Raw genomic sequence first — 15,860 nt, 5'->3', positions numbered from 1 at the left:
CTATAATTTTATATTTCATACGTGGATGATGGTTTAAAAATAAATAGATAATATTACATCGTGAATGATGTTTTTGATTTTTGATTTTTTCTTTTTTTCTTTTTTTTTTTTTTTGGGTTTGTAATTTAACACTCTATCATATTAAATATCAGACACTTGTATTTATCTACGATCTAAGTGAATGTACTCCTCTGCTTATTAAGTTCGCGCCATTAAAGTTGTGGCTAGAATGTAGGATATATGTAGTAGAATGCAAAGCAAAGGTAAAGTAAGAATTTCAATATATGGAATTGAGAGGATGCAGGTAGTTGGGGAACATCAAGAAATTCCAATTGTAATACTAGAGAATTAATGTAGAATAAATTTTAGTATATTATCTTCAGGAATTGTTTATTTGTTGTGTATTATATCACTTAAAAAAATAATTATAATATAATTATAATAATAATTATTATAATATTATAATATTATAATAATAATTATAATATATATATATATATATATATATATATATATATATGTAATAAATATGTACACTTATCGGATTCTTATGTTATATTTATTGTAAATTTCATTTCCATATCTCTTTAAATTAAAGTATTTTTTATACGAAACGTATCTAGATGTCTAAATGTTTTGGCACTTTCTTCTATTATTTTTCAATATTAAAATATTTTTTGAATAAATAATGAAAAATTGTTTTGCAAGAAAGTCTAATGATATCTTCAGCGTTTTACCAAATCCGCTTTACCTGTTTTTATTTAAAAGCCTCATATATCGTGAAAATATTTTTCTAAATAATTTCAATATGAATTATGATACCAATTACATTAAACAACAATTACGATGAAATGAATAAGATCGCTATAATTTTAACGGTTCTAATTACGAATATGACTCCGAATTGCAAGCATGTTATATATTAAATAGAGAAGAAGCTTCATTGCCCCAATATCCTCAACAGCATGTTCTTGCATCTCAACAACAAACAACGAATTATCTTAAGTAATATGATAATAATAATATTTTGCTAAGTCTTAACCATACCAATTACTAATTCCAAGAGTGTTTTGGTGGTTCATTCCAATTATTTATTTATACTGCACTCGGAAAGTGATTATCATTTTCCTAGATATCACCTGGCGCAATCCCACCAACGAAAGTCCAGTGAGAATCTCCAGCTCACATAAAATATTTGTACGCATTAGAACATTAAACTTGTACGCAAAGTTCCTCAACACGTGAGAGCTATTTTAATTAGAATAAAACTAAATAGGGAGTATTTGTATTCTCGTTTTCTCAAAATTTCCAGAGAAATTTCATTCCAAAATTTTCCATAATTAAAATTCATATCTGGCTTTTACTTTTCAACATTATTCCCAGCTTTTGCAATTTCAAATACATTTGGAAGCAGAGAATATCGCGACACCTTCAACTATCGAACGATGTACGCTAACTTTCTTTCGGCTCATTTTCAAATGATCGCCGAGCCGATAATCTCTCGTTTTATTTCACATGATTCGTTACCTATTACTTTGCACTTGCGATTTTTTTAGCACCGGCCACACAACGCCATCTGCTATAAATAGAGAAAGTTATGATTGAAGATTAAGCCAGTGACTAGAGCTCGCGATTGCTTAATTTCGTGTTCCCGGTCTCTGCTTACGGCATACAGCTTCACCCGACATATATCTCACATTAATTCAACGCTAAGGGGCTCGTAGTTGTATTCGCAACTCCGCAGCTTCCATAATTACAATTCATCACAACGTGTATTTATTATCTTAATAGTATATTCTTGGATATTGAAAAATATAGTAGAATTTTTCAAAATAATATATCAGGAATGACAAGAACATCTTCTTGCGATAAGAATACTATTACGATATGTGTAATATCGAATATCGGGGCAAATTTTTCACGAGCTAACCCTTAAGAAAATTCATTTTAATAATAATTTCGTTAATATTATATCACCTATTTAAAAATTCTGAAATAATTACAAGCATTAAGCTTCTTGATGATGCATTTACCTAGTCCATGAAATAGAATGCAATATGAACTTTATGCAATAATTTTATGTGAATGGTTATAAAAGGATTATTCCGTAGTAGAGGTATTTACGTTTACAAAGTTTGCTGCTTTAATCACTTGACTCCGAATGAACATTTTTAATGCAATATGAATTCATCATATGGATAAAAGAATATAAAAGCCAAAGAGTGGAATAATCTTGAATCTTAAAAAGACTTTTGTATAAGATGTACTCTACTTTGCTTATATATATATATATATATATATATATATATATAAATATATAAATTTGTATGAAAGAAAGCTTGCGTACAAAATGTGATGAGGATTATTAGTCTACTTTAATGCTATTACATAAATAGCTGTATATATATATATATATATATATATATATATGTATTTATGTATATATGTATGTATGCATATATGTATGGATATAACAATGCAGATACTGAGAATAGAAAGCTTTGAACAATAAGCTTTAAAACCAACAATCTCAAAGTTCAATAAATAATCTTTAGTTTCATGTATTTTTTACAACACAATACAATTTATAAATTTTAATAAATCTTACATATCATCGTTAATAAAATAAAATTATAATAACAAATATTTACAAAGAAAATAAACATTACTGTGATTAATCATTTTAGGATGATGAAGTAAGTATGAAATATCTACATATTAAGAATAGTGTGATAGAGAAAAAAGTTTTCTAAATTTAAACTGCGCATATAGTCGATAACGAGCCTTTGTTGATTATATGAATTATTTATCTGATAATAAATAAAAAAAAAAAAAATAATAATAATAATAATAAATAAAGGAAACAAATTTGACATAAATACGTTAACAATCTTAAATCTGCAGCAAAACGATAGTAATAAAATTAATTTACAGTTTAAACAATTATCGTGATCGATTTTTTTTTTCCAAGGTACTTTCTAATTTAGAGCTATAATTATTTTAAATATGCTAACGATCCTGCATAAATAATTGTTGTCAGCTTTTACGATGAAAAGTTTTCTCACTACCAGGACCACCGGCAAAAATATTGTTGCGCCTTTATGATGAATCTTAATTATTTAATTTTCCAGCCACTTTGGGTGATGAGTAATATTAGCCTACTAATCCGCGATACATTGGACAAAGCGTTCCATTTGTGTGTGTTTGTCTCTCTCTCTCTCTCTCTCTCTCTCTCTCTCTCTCTCTCTCTCTCTGTGTGTGTGTGTTAGTTAGTTAGTGTGTGTATGGAGCTCACTGGGGCTTTAGTTGTTTAGGGATGTACATGTTAAGCCGTGAGGGCTGGTGCAGCATTTCGTTTGCGCCTGGAATGACGTATTACGAAGAACTATCCATCTTTGTTGGGATACCTACTTTTTGAATGTAAATTAATCAAATTCTGCCTATTCATAATGAATTGATTCGATTATGTATAAGTGTATTGGAACATGTTACTGCAATTATTGGTAATGCTGCATTAGAAATGATACTATGGTTATTGCATTGATCGCATTAACTGCTTCATGTTAGTCATTGTGGTCAAATTAAGAATATTGTATAGGGGAATGGTAACTATTCATTCTAATAATAGAATTATTTATCAATAAGAACTCCGACAGATTAAAATTTCGATATCACGTACGCATTTGGAAAAATACAATGACATAATCCAACACTACTTTATTATAGAAAGCTACCCTTATGTATTTTTTCACGAGACATTATTTAATAAATTTCAACATATTTTATCTATTAACATTATATAGCGTTAATAATCTCAATAATATTTAGCGTTAATTATATGTAAAACTATAAAAATTTCTAAATTGGAAAGAACATCTCTAAAAATGGTTCTCCTGTTCTAACTGACGCGTAATGCTTAATTGTCACAAACAAATTAAACAAAAATTCAGTTTATAATTGCAATTATCGTATATGGAACAGCATTCCCTAAAAAAAAAAGTATTAAAAGATAGAATTTAAATTTTCGTATAAAAAAAACATCTATTTAATTTCATTATTATTGGATCTAGAAATTCTATAATTACAAATATAATTGTATTCCTCTCTTTATAAGAATACTAAGTTTTGAAAATCATCCGTTAAATTTTGTTCAATAGATTTTTTTTTTTTATTTTTTTTTTTTTTGGCCCTATTAGTAAAATATAATTTTATACATTATTTATGAAAACTTAGTTAGAACATTGTTCATTTGAAATCTATTTGAAAATATCTAACAAAAATTCAAAATCTATTTAAACGCACGTCATTCTTGAATTATTATTTTGATTATATCAATGTTTCATTAACACTGCTGTACTTCTTCCTCCTAATGTTATTTTATCTTCTTACAAATTGACTTTAATTATATTTATATCGATAAATTTTAAATTACAGTCCATTTTAATATTCATGCTTCAAAGTCACAATAAATATGAAAATATTAAAGTATGTCACTAGATTAAAATATTACATAACTTGGTACTATTTTCACGATTGCCTTACAAATGGATTCTTTGAAGCTTTTATTAGTATTTTAGTTGGAATCAAAGGTTAATCATTATACTAATAGTATTCACGTTATATATAAGCAAATCTTTTTCGAACGATAATGATTATTTCGCATTTGTTGAATAACCTATTTTATAATTAATGTTGTATGACTATTAAAGACCGATGAATCACTGTTTTTATCGAAGCGTAGTAATATTTTGAAAGACTTTTGTAGTTTTTAGACGATTCTCTTGTAGCATTAAAAATAATTTAGACACCAGTTTAAGTCAATTAATTATATCTTTATTAGCTGTTGTATATATTATTCTTTAGTAATAGAATAAAAATTTCCGTTTCGTCTTTACCACCCACATTTCACTCAAGAGATTGGTGATTATGATCTGTTATAAGCTTTAGCTGGATTAATTTGAAAATCTAATAGAATATTCTAAAGACATTACATCATAAAATGTAATAAAAATTAATTTGTCATATTGAAAATCAAAAGTATTGATAATATCTAAATTCCAGATATTAAGGTCTGCACTCAATGTACATTAAAAAAAAAAAAAAAAAAAAAAAAAAAAAAAAAAAGAGAGAATGTCATTTCAGGAAACATTGATTATAAAATAATTTGAAAGCTGTTTAATTTAATTTACAAGTAATATTAAAGATTATTATTATTAAAAATGTCTGTATTATTCTAGTCTGAACTTGATAGTCATAAAGCTTACTTGTTTTTACCAATTTAACGAACTCTAAAAGTTATGACTGTTTTAAACTTTTTAACAGATTTAAAACCTTTTAAATTGAATTAAAACTAAATGTAGATATAAAATATTGTTGAAACAATTTAATTCTCAGTCGAACATATATTCAGGCGTGCTATATTCATACTTGCGTATGCGCGTGTATATTGCAACAATTCTTTAATGTCAAAGATTTTTTTAAACATTTAAATAAAATTTTAAATATGCTTCTGTAATTCTTTAAATTACATTAATTAAACAAAGATTAATTTGGTAATTATATTGAAATAAAAATTATATCGAAATAGCATATCGAATTAGTGATAAAGTTTGTTAATATTCTTCAAATGAACTTTATAGCTAATTTTACACTTAAACAGAAATAGAAATGTATTTATTTATTTAAACTTTTGCATTTAAAATAGTAAAAAATTTGACGTATTGGGTATAATGTTAAATTATCAGACGTAAACCACTGCTTGAATAAATTAAATTAAAAATCTTCAATGGAATCGGAAGCAATCGAAAGCATTAAAATGGATTCTACAAAATTGTCCATTATTGTTCATAATTAAACTCTAAGTGATGGATACGATGTTCCTAGATCATTGCCTATGTATATGTATTCTGGACAGGTAGTTTGCTCTAGAAAGCCAGTTTTATATGATTAACTATATAACTCGACCAGAGAATTCGTAGTGGTTTTGTGGACTATCTCTGGGCTTGATTGCTTTAACGGAAGTTTTCAGGCTTTCTGAAGCAGGTTCGATCGATTGAAATACTTCAGTGGTAAAACAAGTGCACATGCACGTTTTACGGAGTTGTCGAAAGACAGAATCATTGATAAGTTCATCTGTTGAATAAAGAATTTATAAAAGAGTACTGGATATATATATATATATATATATATATATATATTACTAATAAAACACCACGTGTAAATAGTATTTTTATAGTTACAAGTCTGGTCGATTTTGAAATTCAACTCCATGCGAAATTAGCCTTCAGTTTGAGAGAGCATAAAAGTTTTAAATATCACCGTAGTGTACTGAAATATTCATTTACGTAGTAAGAAAATGAGTCAAATACAATTTTCGAATTCCTCAAGTGCCTCAGTTACCACTTTCATGGCTATACGAAGCTATAAATTACATCGACAGATAAACATTGACAAAGGGATGTTGGCAATGTAAGTTGAGATATTATTTAAATTAAGATATTATTTTGAAGAATATTATAATTGTTTTAATAACGATTATCGCTGGGAGCGAATGAAATGTATATATATATATATATATATAACAGAAAGCCATCAACAAAATCCTTATGCTAAAAATTTGAAAAATTAGATAGAAATTAACGACATACACGATGCAAGCAGCGATGTGTGTATGTGTGTGTGTGCGCGCGCGCGCGCGTGCGCATGTATAGGCAAGATAAAATTCAAATTAACGGTTTGTATTGAATATTTCAACTCAAAATCATTTATTTATCTAGGCGGTGCAATAGATTTGCCTTTGTTTGTCAAACAGATTTCCTGCTATCGAATGCGAGACCGAGTAGCCACAAATTCTCCCTTGAATTCTAAATTTAAGAAGGTACGGAGGAGATGCCGACGTGAAAGGTTGCGCTACGAGATGTTAGATTGGGCGTAGGGAGAATGCACGATAGAGTCGGGAAACGAGTCGATAGAATGTCAGTGATTGCCAACAACAGTAACGGCAACAGCAACAGTTCAGTTCCTACCGTTGTTAATGTAATTGTACACAACCTGACCTATCAGGAGCGTTACTCCATCGATGAAACGAATCGTGGCTCCTTCGTATCTTGGAGAGGGACTGGATCGGATGATGGTAGTAGCGGACGGACATCGCGTGTCGACAAGCCCATTGCCATTGGCATTTTAACGACTCACCTATACGTCCCTACGTAAGTACGTACATAGAAGGTAAGACGCGCGCGCGCACGCATAGGTAGAGACAGCGGTGGTACAACACTGGGCAAGAGCGATAAGAGCCGGGCTATTTCTTGATCAACACGAATCATTGCCACGATTGCTCGATTAACTTCTTCGTGTCACAATAAAGACTGTAGGAGGGATGAGTGAGGCATTAAAGGGGAACAAGAAAAAATTAATTCAAGGCGATGCCTCAAATGGCGAATGCCGTAAATGGATAGCAGTTACCGATGCTGGCGCGCTTAATGTTTCTTCCAAATCTTTTTCAATTATTTTCATATTTTTAGAATGCCAACAAAACAAATAACGGCAAGAATTATTATATATCGATGCTGTAAAGTATATTATCACTTATTACCGGCTCGCTTATCCAATATTTAATAATCAATTGTGTAAAGAGTGCAAAAAAAATTTCATAACTGATCACGAGATCTTGTTATTATTTATTTGAATCGAATATGTGTTGGTATATTTAATACGTATTGAGGTTATTATATAAGTTTCAATCACGAATTACCATCAATCTATATTAAAACATAAATGATTAATATTAATAGCTCTAAGAGAAAAAAGATTTATTAGAAATACGAAAGGGTATAAAAAAAAGGGAAAAAAAAAAAAAAAAAAAAAAAAAAAAATAATTTTTCACATTCCCATTAATACATGCACGTAAAATTAAACATATAATTTTCTCTTTACCTAAATAATATAAAATATATTCTAAATAAATATATGACAAACTGAAAAGAATTAAATTTGATGGAACGTAAACGAAATATAGAATTATATATAGAATATATATATATATATATATATATATATATCAAGAATCTATTTAATATAGTATAATTTTGTAAGATTTTCATCTTTATTGACACATCTAGAATTTGTAATGTCTAATGAATTTGTGAAACTAAATAATAAATAATCGTTATAATAAAATATATTAAAATATTGATAATAAATTATCTTCTTTATGTAATTAGGCAATCAACATAATTATAAAGTTGAATGCCAAACGTGAGATGCTAAAATTTATAATAATAAAAAGAGATAATAAAAAGATTTGACTGTACAAGTGCCAATCACTAATATATTATAAAAAAAATTATCTATATTAGCAGTTTAAAATTATCCAATAAAATATGTCATTTATAATGTTATTTTTACTGATTGCACAGCTTAATAATAATAATTCAAAATTATTATCTAAATATTTGAGATATTCAAAAATTTGATTAAATGACAAACATGATATCTTGCTACATTTTGTTTTCTTTGTAAATAATATGGAAAAACTGTAATTACATGATTTTCCTACGTCATTGACATGAATTAATTATTTGAAAATGTACAGGCTTATGAAAAACCTTTTTTTTTTTTTTATTTTAATTAGAGTTTTGACGATTCATTTTCATATTCACTATCTCCGAAAATAAATTATATTACATATGTAAATTTTGATTAGTGGCTGCTTTCTTCTTTCTCGTCCACTAATTTATTGATTTACAAAATAATTTTTTTAATTATCTTATACACTTTAACGATTTACTTAATATAATGGACTTAATATAGTCGTAGTACAGTCATGACCATTTTTAGTTCAATTTTTTAGTTAAATTATATTACCTGAACGTTTGTACATACTTGTACTATATTTATTTAATAGTAAATTTCATTTAGAAAGATTTAAATAAATTAATTTTTACTAATTCACGTTAATAATAATTAATAGTTTTTATATAATATATCTGTAATTTACAACTTGGCAATGTTAAAATCCCAAAGATAATGCAGAGACACAATTATTTTGAGAGAAAGTCATGAATTATATATGCAGCCTGAAAATCTCAACAAGCTTATCCTTTCTTCCTACGAATATAAATTAATCATTTATATGATGTGATACTAAATGCAGATGTTAAAAGTTTACTAATAATAACTTTATGCTAGCCAATTATTCATTCGCAGCCTAATTTATTAACAATTTTATTTGCTTTCATCCGCACAAATTTCCCATACATCACTGATATTTTTCTCCATGCATTATTTATCTGCAGATATGTTATATCGATAGATCAAGGAAAAGTAAATTGAATTACTTCATATTTCCATTTAGCCTATTATGAATTTTCTTTCAATCGTAGTTTGCTTTATAATATCATGTCTGAAATTTCTTATCTAGATAATATATATAATCTATAAGTCTATATATAATAATTATTAATATAATAATCCGTATTAGTACAAATAATTCAACAAATATATTCCAATGTAATAATATGGCATATAAAGATTATTTTTTATTAAAGAGCTTTAAATGGATGATTAGGAAAAGATGTAAATGATTGGTAGGGGATATAGAGAAATTTACCGGATTTCAAGGTCTTTGCAAATCGACCTTCTGTATCCACCATCGTACTAGCCAAGCTGTAATAACCCGGTGTTTTTGTAGAAAGAGGGCGATAAAACACAACCTGCTTGCATCGATATCAAACCAATGTCCATCAAATCAATGTGTGTTTCATTTGAGGCAAGATCCACCTTCCCTTCACTATTACTATAGTGGAAAAATTCCTGTACACTATGTGCGTGGGTATATAAATGAGACAAGAAGGCAGCAGCGAGAATTTAATTGTCGTTACACGCGTCTCTACAACGCCTATCTGCTTTACGAGGGGAGAGGCCTAATTTGCGTTAATAAATTATTTATACAGTTATGTGGTTGAATAAATTTTATGTGAGTAACGTCTGTGCTGCTTATGTTCAGCGAATTCTAAGAGTATTCGTGATGATTCCTAACATCTATCGATAAACTTAGAAGAGAATCCTATTAGACGGTTCGTATTAAGTTTTTATTTAATTACAGGAAAAACAATATTTTCATTTTCATAAGTATGAATTAGCGAGCGGTTTAAGATTTTACAGCAATTATCGTGCGCCATATGATAGTACATTCCCCGTTCGTAATATATTACCCCGAAGAGCGAAAAATAATTATAAATATGCTATTAAACTTATGAGGTAATTGATTGGTAATAAATAAATAATAAATCGTGTAATGGAAACTCCTATGTACGAATAAATTAATAATACGTTTCAATATATATATATATATATATATATATATATATATATATTAAAGGCATTGAGAAAGCCTATAAATTTATTTTTAAGGTTATAATCTAAGAAAAAGGATACTTAAAAATTCAATTATGCTAATTATAATTAAGTGAATAAAGAAAAATTAATGACACCTCTACCGTTTAGCTTTTCTACAATTATCGTATTTGATAAGATAATAAAAATGTATACAAATAAGAATATTAATTGTTATCATTAATTATAGTCAGAATGTATCGTATTTGTTTTGTGTAAGCGCGCGCGCGCGCGCGTGTGTGTGTGTCTGTTTGTCATTAATCTGCAATGTGTAACTTATGCTGACCACCCGAGTATTGGAGAATAAAACTAACAATCGTGTGTACGAGTGGATGAATAATTACGAAAGCAGTGATACATCTATGAATTTACAAATCTACGTACAGATATAAATGTGAATAAAATTTGATATTTTTATAAATAAATTAATTAATTTACAAAGTATTGTTGGTTCTCTATCGCTCGCTACCTCCATTTTTCATTCTCCTTCGCTTAAGATAAATCAATGTTTTGGTCCATTGTCGACTCGGTTATATATGCATTGGTATCAACCATTATTATAACCAGTGAATTTACTATCGTTCACTCCATCGCCAAAAGCCTTAATTGTCCTTTTCTTTTGCTCTAGCTTGTTTGCATAACTATTCGTATACAGTAATAGCGGACTCAGAGAAGTGCTAAATTATTATTGTGATTTTCATGTATTTTACGTAGAGTGAGTGCATGCACGAAAACACGACTGCAAATTCTACATATGTATATATAAATATATATATATATATATATATATATACATCTTGGGGTAGCGCGGATACATGTCTAATTGTACTATTATAAAAATAAAAAATAAAACGAATAAAGCAATTTGAGATTTACATTAAGTTTCGTTAGTTGGCTAAGATATTTGTCAATATTAATGCAAAGCTTCGACTTATGTCGACCGCAATGAAAATAATTTTACTAAATACTTTCAACACTTTTTTTTTCCCCCATAAATTCACAATATTTATTATTATGCCTAAGTCGCGTATTTATATGTATTAATATCATTACGCTCACTTTATTCTCCACTTATTTCTTTCTTTTTATTTGCCAGATAAAAGGAATGTTTGTCGTCAATTTTATTTTACACTCATTTTATTCGAAATTCGTGCACTAATAGCCAAATTGTATTTCAATGCTTCATTGAAGATAAAGAAATTTATATAATTTCTGTGAAATGCAGTTAATAATAGTACAGATTTCTATAATAATTAGAAAATTATTCAATTTAAATGTAAATGCTTTATTCAAATTTCTTTTTAACGTTTGAACTAGTCATTTAATGGCATAACTGACTTACATTCTTATCGACGCTCAATCTTTATAGCAGAGAACATTTTATACGGCATATTTAACAACAAATTACAATTCTTTAACATTTATATCGTCGAAGGCGATCGCACTATCGTTATCAATGAGCGCAAATTGTTCACGAGGGTGGTAATAAGTAGTAATTTGGCCTACAAGCCCTAGGAGACCACAAGCGATAAAGGAAGAGGCAAGGAACAAAGCGTTTGAAAAATCAAAATCACAGCTAATAAGTCTCGTCCAAAGAAAGATCATTTCGGATAATCTGTTGGAAAACCTTCGGAAGCGGCGTGCTCAAAATCCGGTCAGTCCCGCGAGAAATTGATTGTACATTTTCATGATTTTCGTACGAGTGGGGACGTCCCCCCCCCCCCCCCCCCGCCGCCCCACCGCCACCGCCCCGCCAATAAACTACCCCGAAACACCACGCAACCCGCTTGACCGGCCGGCACTCGACTTACCTTCGTGCACTTAATGCACTGAGATACCGAGAAGTCGCTGCTAGACTTGCAGCCCACCACGAACGCCCCCGTGCACGCGCACACGCACACGGACTCGCATCGTTGCCGCACAATAGAGTAAGCACAATATCCAAGACGCACAATAACGGGAGGCACGCGATTCTCTGATCCGTCTTTCGAGAGGCGTTGCCCTTATCTAGCCCATCGCATCGCTAGAGTGACTAACAGGTTTAACACGTGATGCTTGTCTCTCTCTCTCTCTCTCTCTCTCTCTCTCTCTCTCTCTCTCTCTCTCTCTCTCTCTCTCTGGCTCGCCGAAAATAAAAGCAGTGGCCGGAGGTAGCGCCTCCGACGCCAGTGTATCTCTTTTGCTCACCCGGCTTTTCCTCCCGGAGCACTTTCGCGCGCCACCGCCTCGGCCTCTCCCCCTCCTACTCTTCCTCAACGCCGCTGAGGATGTCAGGAGCGAAGGAGAGAAGCGAGCGGAGACGGGGCCCGGAAAGGGTTGCGGCCACGTGTGGCATAATGTGACGTGGTTCACGCATGCCGAGCATTATCGCGCCGAGCGTCATCAAAGGCTAATTCCCTCCCACCTAAACACTCTCGTGCTTATCTAGCGGCTCGGAAATGCTTGGCGAGATTTCATTTAATTTCTCCCTCCCGTGCCACGAGAGCTCGACGCCCTTCAGTCACATCTGGCGGTACGTGAAAAGAGCAATTTCTACGAAGGAGATTGGCCGCATAATCGAGCGCCACTAGATCGTTCGTATTGTATGGCATTATGTGTACGAGGTGGTTGTCTCGAGCCTTACGAATTTTATGATTTTTTTACTCTTAATGCTCGCAAGGTTTTTTTTCTTCTTTTTTTAAGGGTTAGTGCGAGTCACGTTAAGATCTCGAACGAGTGACTATGTGTATCGGGTTTCATTCGGCATAAATCACTTTCAATAAAGAACTTGGTTTTATACCGAAATTCTACACTACTTGTATTCGAATGTCGCCTCCTACGACAGAGAGAGAGAGAGAGAGAGACAGAGAGAGAGAGAGAGAGAGAGAGAGAGAGTGAGAGAGAGAGAGAGAGAGTGAGTGAGAGAGAGAGAGAGAGAGAGAGATAGGGAGACATAATTTATCGATGGAAAGGAATTTTGCTTTCATCTCTTGAAAAGGACCACGAGATTACCGTATAATGAGCAAATTTATCGGCGCGATGCCTTAAAAATACAGATCCAGCATATTGACTTTAAAGAGATTAGAGATTTACGCGTGCGTGTTTATGAGGGCCCTGTCAATACACAATACATTCTATGTTTGTAAAAATATTAACAATTATTATTTATAATTAATATCCCAATATATGATGGATTTTAAGCGTCAAAGGTGCTGGAACGAACAAGTCGATTAAGCATAATGCAAGCTTACAAAAATTCAAAAGCAGCAGACGCATACACATACACACGTACGAACGCATAGCACACAACATACAATGAAAACGAAAGAAATTAATGTTTTCGTGCGTTCGCTTAGCGGGAGGTCAATCTCGAAACGTATACCACTAATATCTCTTTGATTGCTTAACGAATTACATTTAGTCGTTGCGTTATTACACGAGAAAATATAACATTAGCAATATCGATATTTCTTTCAAGATTTATTATAAAGATTCCTCATCTCGAACTGGATATATATATATATATATATATAAATATTTCTATCCGTAATATTTAACGAGATTTAAACAAAATATAAATGTATTATGTGTATGAAACATAGTAGGGCGAATTATCGAATATTACGTAGGACGACTTTTAATAATAATCGGTCATGTGCACATAAATTGCAAATAAAATAGCTACTACTTTATCGTATATAGCCTTTCCTAATCCGATGATTCAGTTTATTTTTTAATAATAAATGCCAATAAAGCCACTATATTTGTCATCTCTATGGTATATCCTTTTCAATTCAATATGCCTAATGTGATTTTTTAAGCAGACTACATATAAAAGGCTGCAGATGAAAGTAAAAATAAGTAATAGCACGGGGATTATGAGACCGTTAGATTTCCAATTTCAACGCAAATAATAAGATAAATATTGTTATAAATAGTAAAAAACATTTATCGCTTATTTAAAATATTATTCAATTAATTGAATATTCTTCTCAATATAACATAACGCTCATACTCGTAACGTATAACATAATTCTAGCCTACTGAGCTCCGTTTAATTAATTAATTATTTATTTATTTCCGATAATATTATGAATATTCCGTATAAATTTACGTTGAGAATTGCCATAATTGTCGTTGAAAGGCAAATTGCGATATAATAAAGCAGAGATCCGAGCAGCGCATCGTTGCGAGCCGATCCTCAGCATCGAATAATAGTTTCCACGGAATACCTAATCATTAATTCGAACGATCTTTGGATTTCGATTAAGTAGGTCGTCTAATTGAAAAGACTAAGCGGCGGTTAGAGCGTACGAGTGCCTGTAAGGAGAGAGCGAGCCAACAACGAACACTAATGCCCCTCTCGACGAAGGAAAAATGTTAACTGAGAAGAAGCGCTGGAAATTGTAGGTTAGCCAGCCTCGTTGAAGCTCTCTCTCGTCGAGCCTTAGAAACGTGTCAATTTAAGCATTTAAATGCCGCGGCTCTTCACCCGGGGCTTTAGGGCACTCGGCTAATCGAACTCTCAGCTCGAGCAGCCAACTCAATCTCCTTAGCAGCGGCCCTCGGCTCTCCCCGGCCCCACGCCGACCTATGACAGACATGCAAAACTAGGGGAAGAGGAGGCCGGGACGAGGGCCACTTTGACTTTCTGACTTACGATTGACGTCGAGGATGAGAAGAGCCGTCTGGGGCGGCACGAGGTTCGTGTTGCTCGCCTGGCAGACGAGCCGAGCTTTGAGGTGCTGCCTGCCGACCCGCGGATAAGACAAGTGGTTGAGGGTCTGACCGGTATCGCTTTTACGCTCGTAGGACTCGTCGATGACGGTGTTCTCGAGGAACCAGGTGAGCCGAGGCGTCGGCTTACCGCCTCGCGCCACGCAGATGAGCTTCACGTCGCTGCCCTCGTTGTAGCGCTTCTCCCGCTCCGAGATCGGGCGCAGCGTCTCACCGTCAAGGATCACGGGCTTACTCGGCGGCTCTGAAAGCAAATGTGCCCCACTGCCATTATGTCGCGTTTATTACTTCGAGCCTTCCTTATAAAAGTCGAGCTTTCGTAATTGCTGCACGGCCGCGCGCATCCACGCTATCTTAAATTTCATTCGCGTCGATTATTGAAGAAATTTTAGCCTTGCCGACTGTCTGCGCGACGTTTGACAACAATCCCAGACTAATTTTATTGAAAATTGACTGAAAATTGACGCATACGAGGTTAAAGAATACTGAGCTCCTCGCAACGCGGTAGCTTTTACACGAACATTCTGTGATAATGATTAGTGATCAACGATTATATTACAATAGAATCGATTAGACTTTTGGAATAACTCGGGTGCAGTGCGCCGCATAAAAGGCAATGCGCAGGGGCTAGAAAGTTAGGACGATAAAATACACGAATGATATAAATTATCCTTTATATTTGGCTCGATGATATACGTATGTTAATGGACGTTGGATATTAAGCAGTCATTATACGTCTAACGCTCTTC

At 32.0% G+C, this 15,860-nt stretch overlaps 1 protein-coding gene across 1 annotated transcript in view; it reads right to left on the bottom strand.

Moving 5' to 3' along the window:
• Positions 1-15,860, bottom strand: part of LOC105367665 (hemicentin-2) — a 63,990-nt gene that overhangs the window by 34,337 nt on the left and 13,793 nt on the right. The window contains exon 4 of the mRNA XM_011506432.1: positions 15,035-15,355. Coding sequence (XP_011504734.1) covers positions 15,035-15,355 — 321 coding nt within the window. The remainder of the gene's footprint in view (positions 1-15,034; positions 15,356-15,860) is intronic.

This window comes from Ceratosolen solmsi, unplaced genomic scaffold, assembly GCF_000503995.2.
Source record: "Ceratosolen solmsi marchali unplaced genomic scaffold, CerSol_1.0 scaffold7, whole genome shotgun sequence".
NCBI lineage: Eukaryota > Metazoa > Arthropoda > Insecta > Hymenoptera > Agaonidae > Ceratosolen > Ceratosolen solmsi.
Note: the sequence above shows the minus strand (reverse complement) of the source record. Positions and strands in the feature narration are given on the sequence as shown.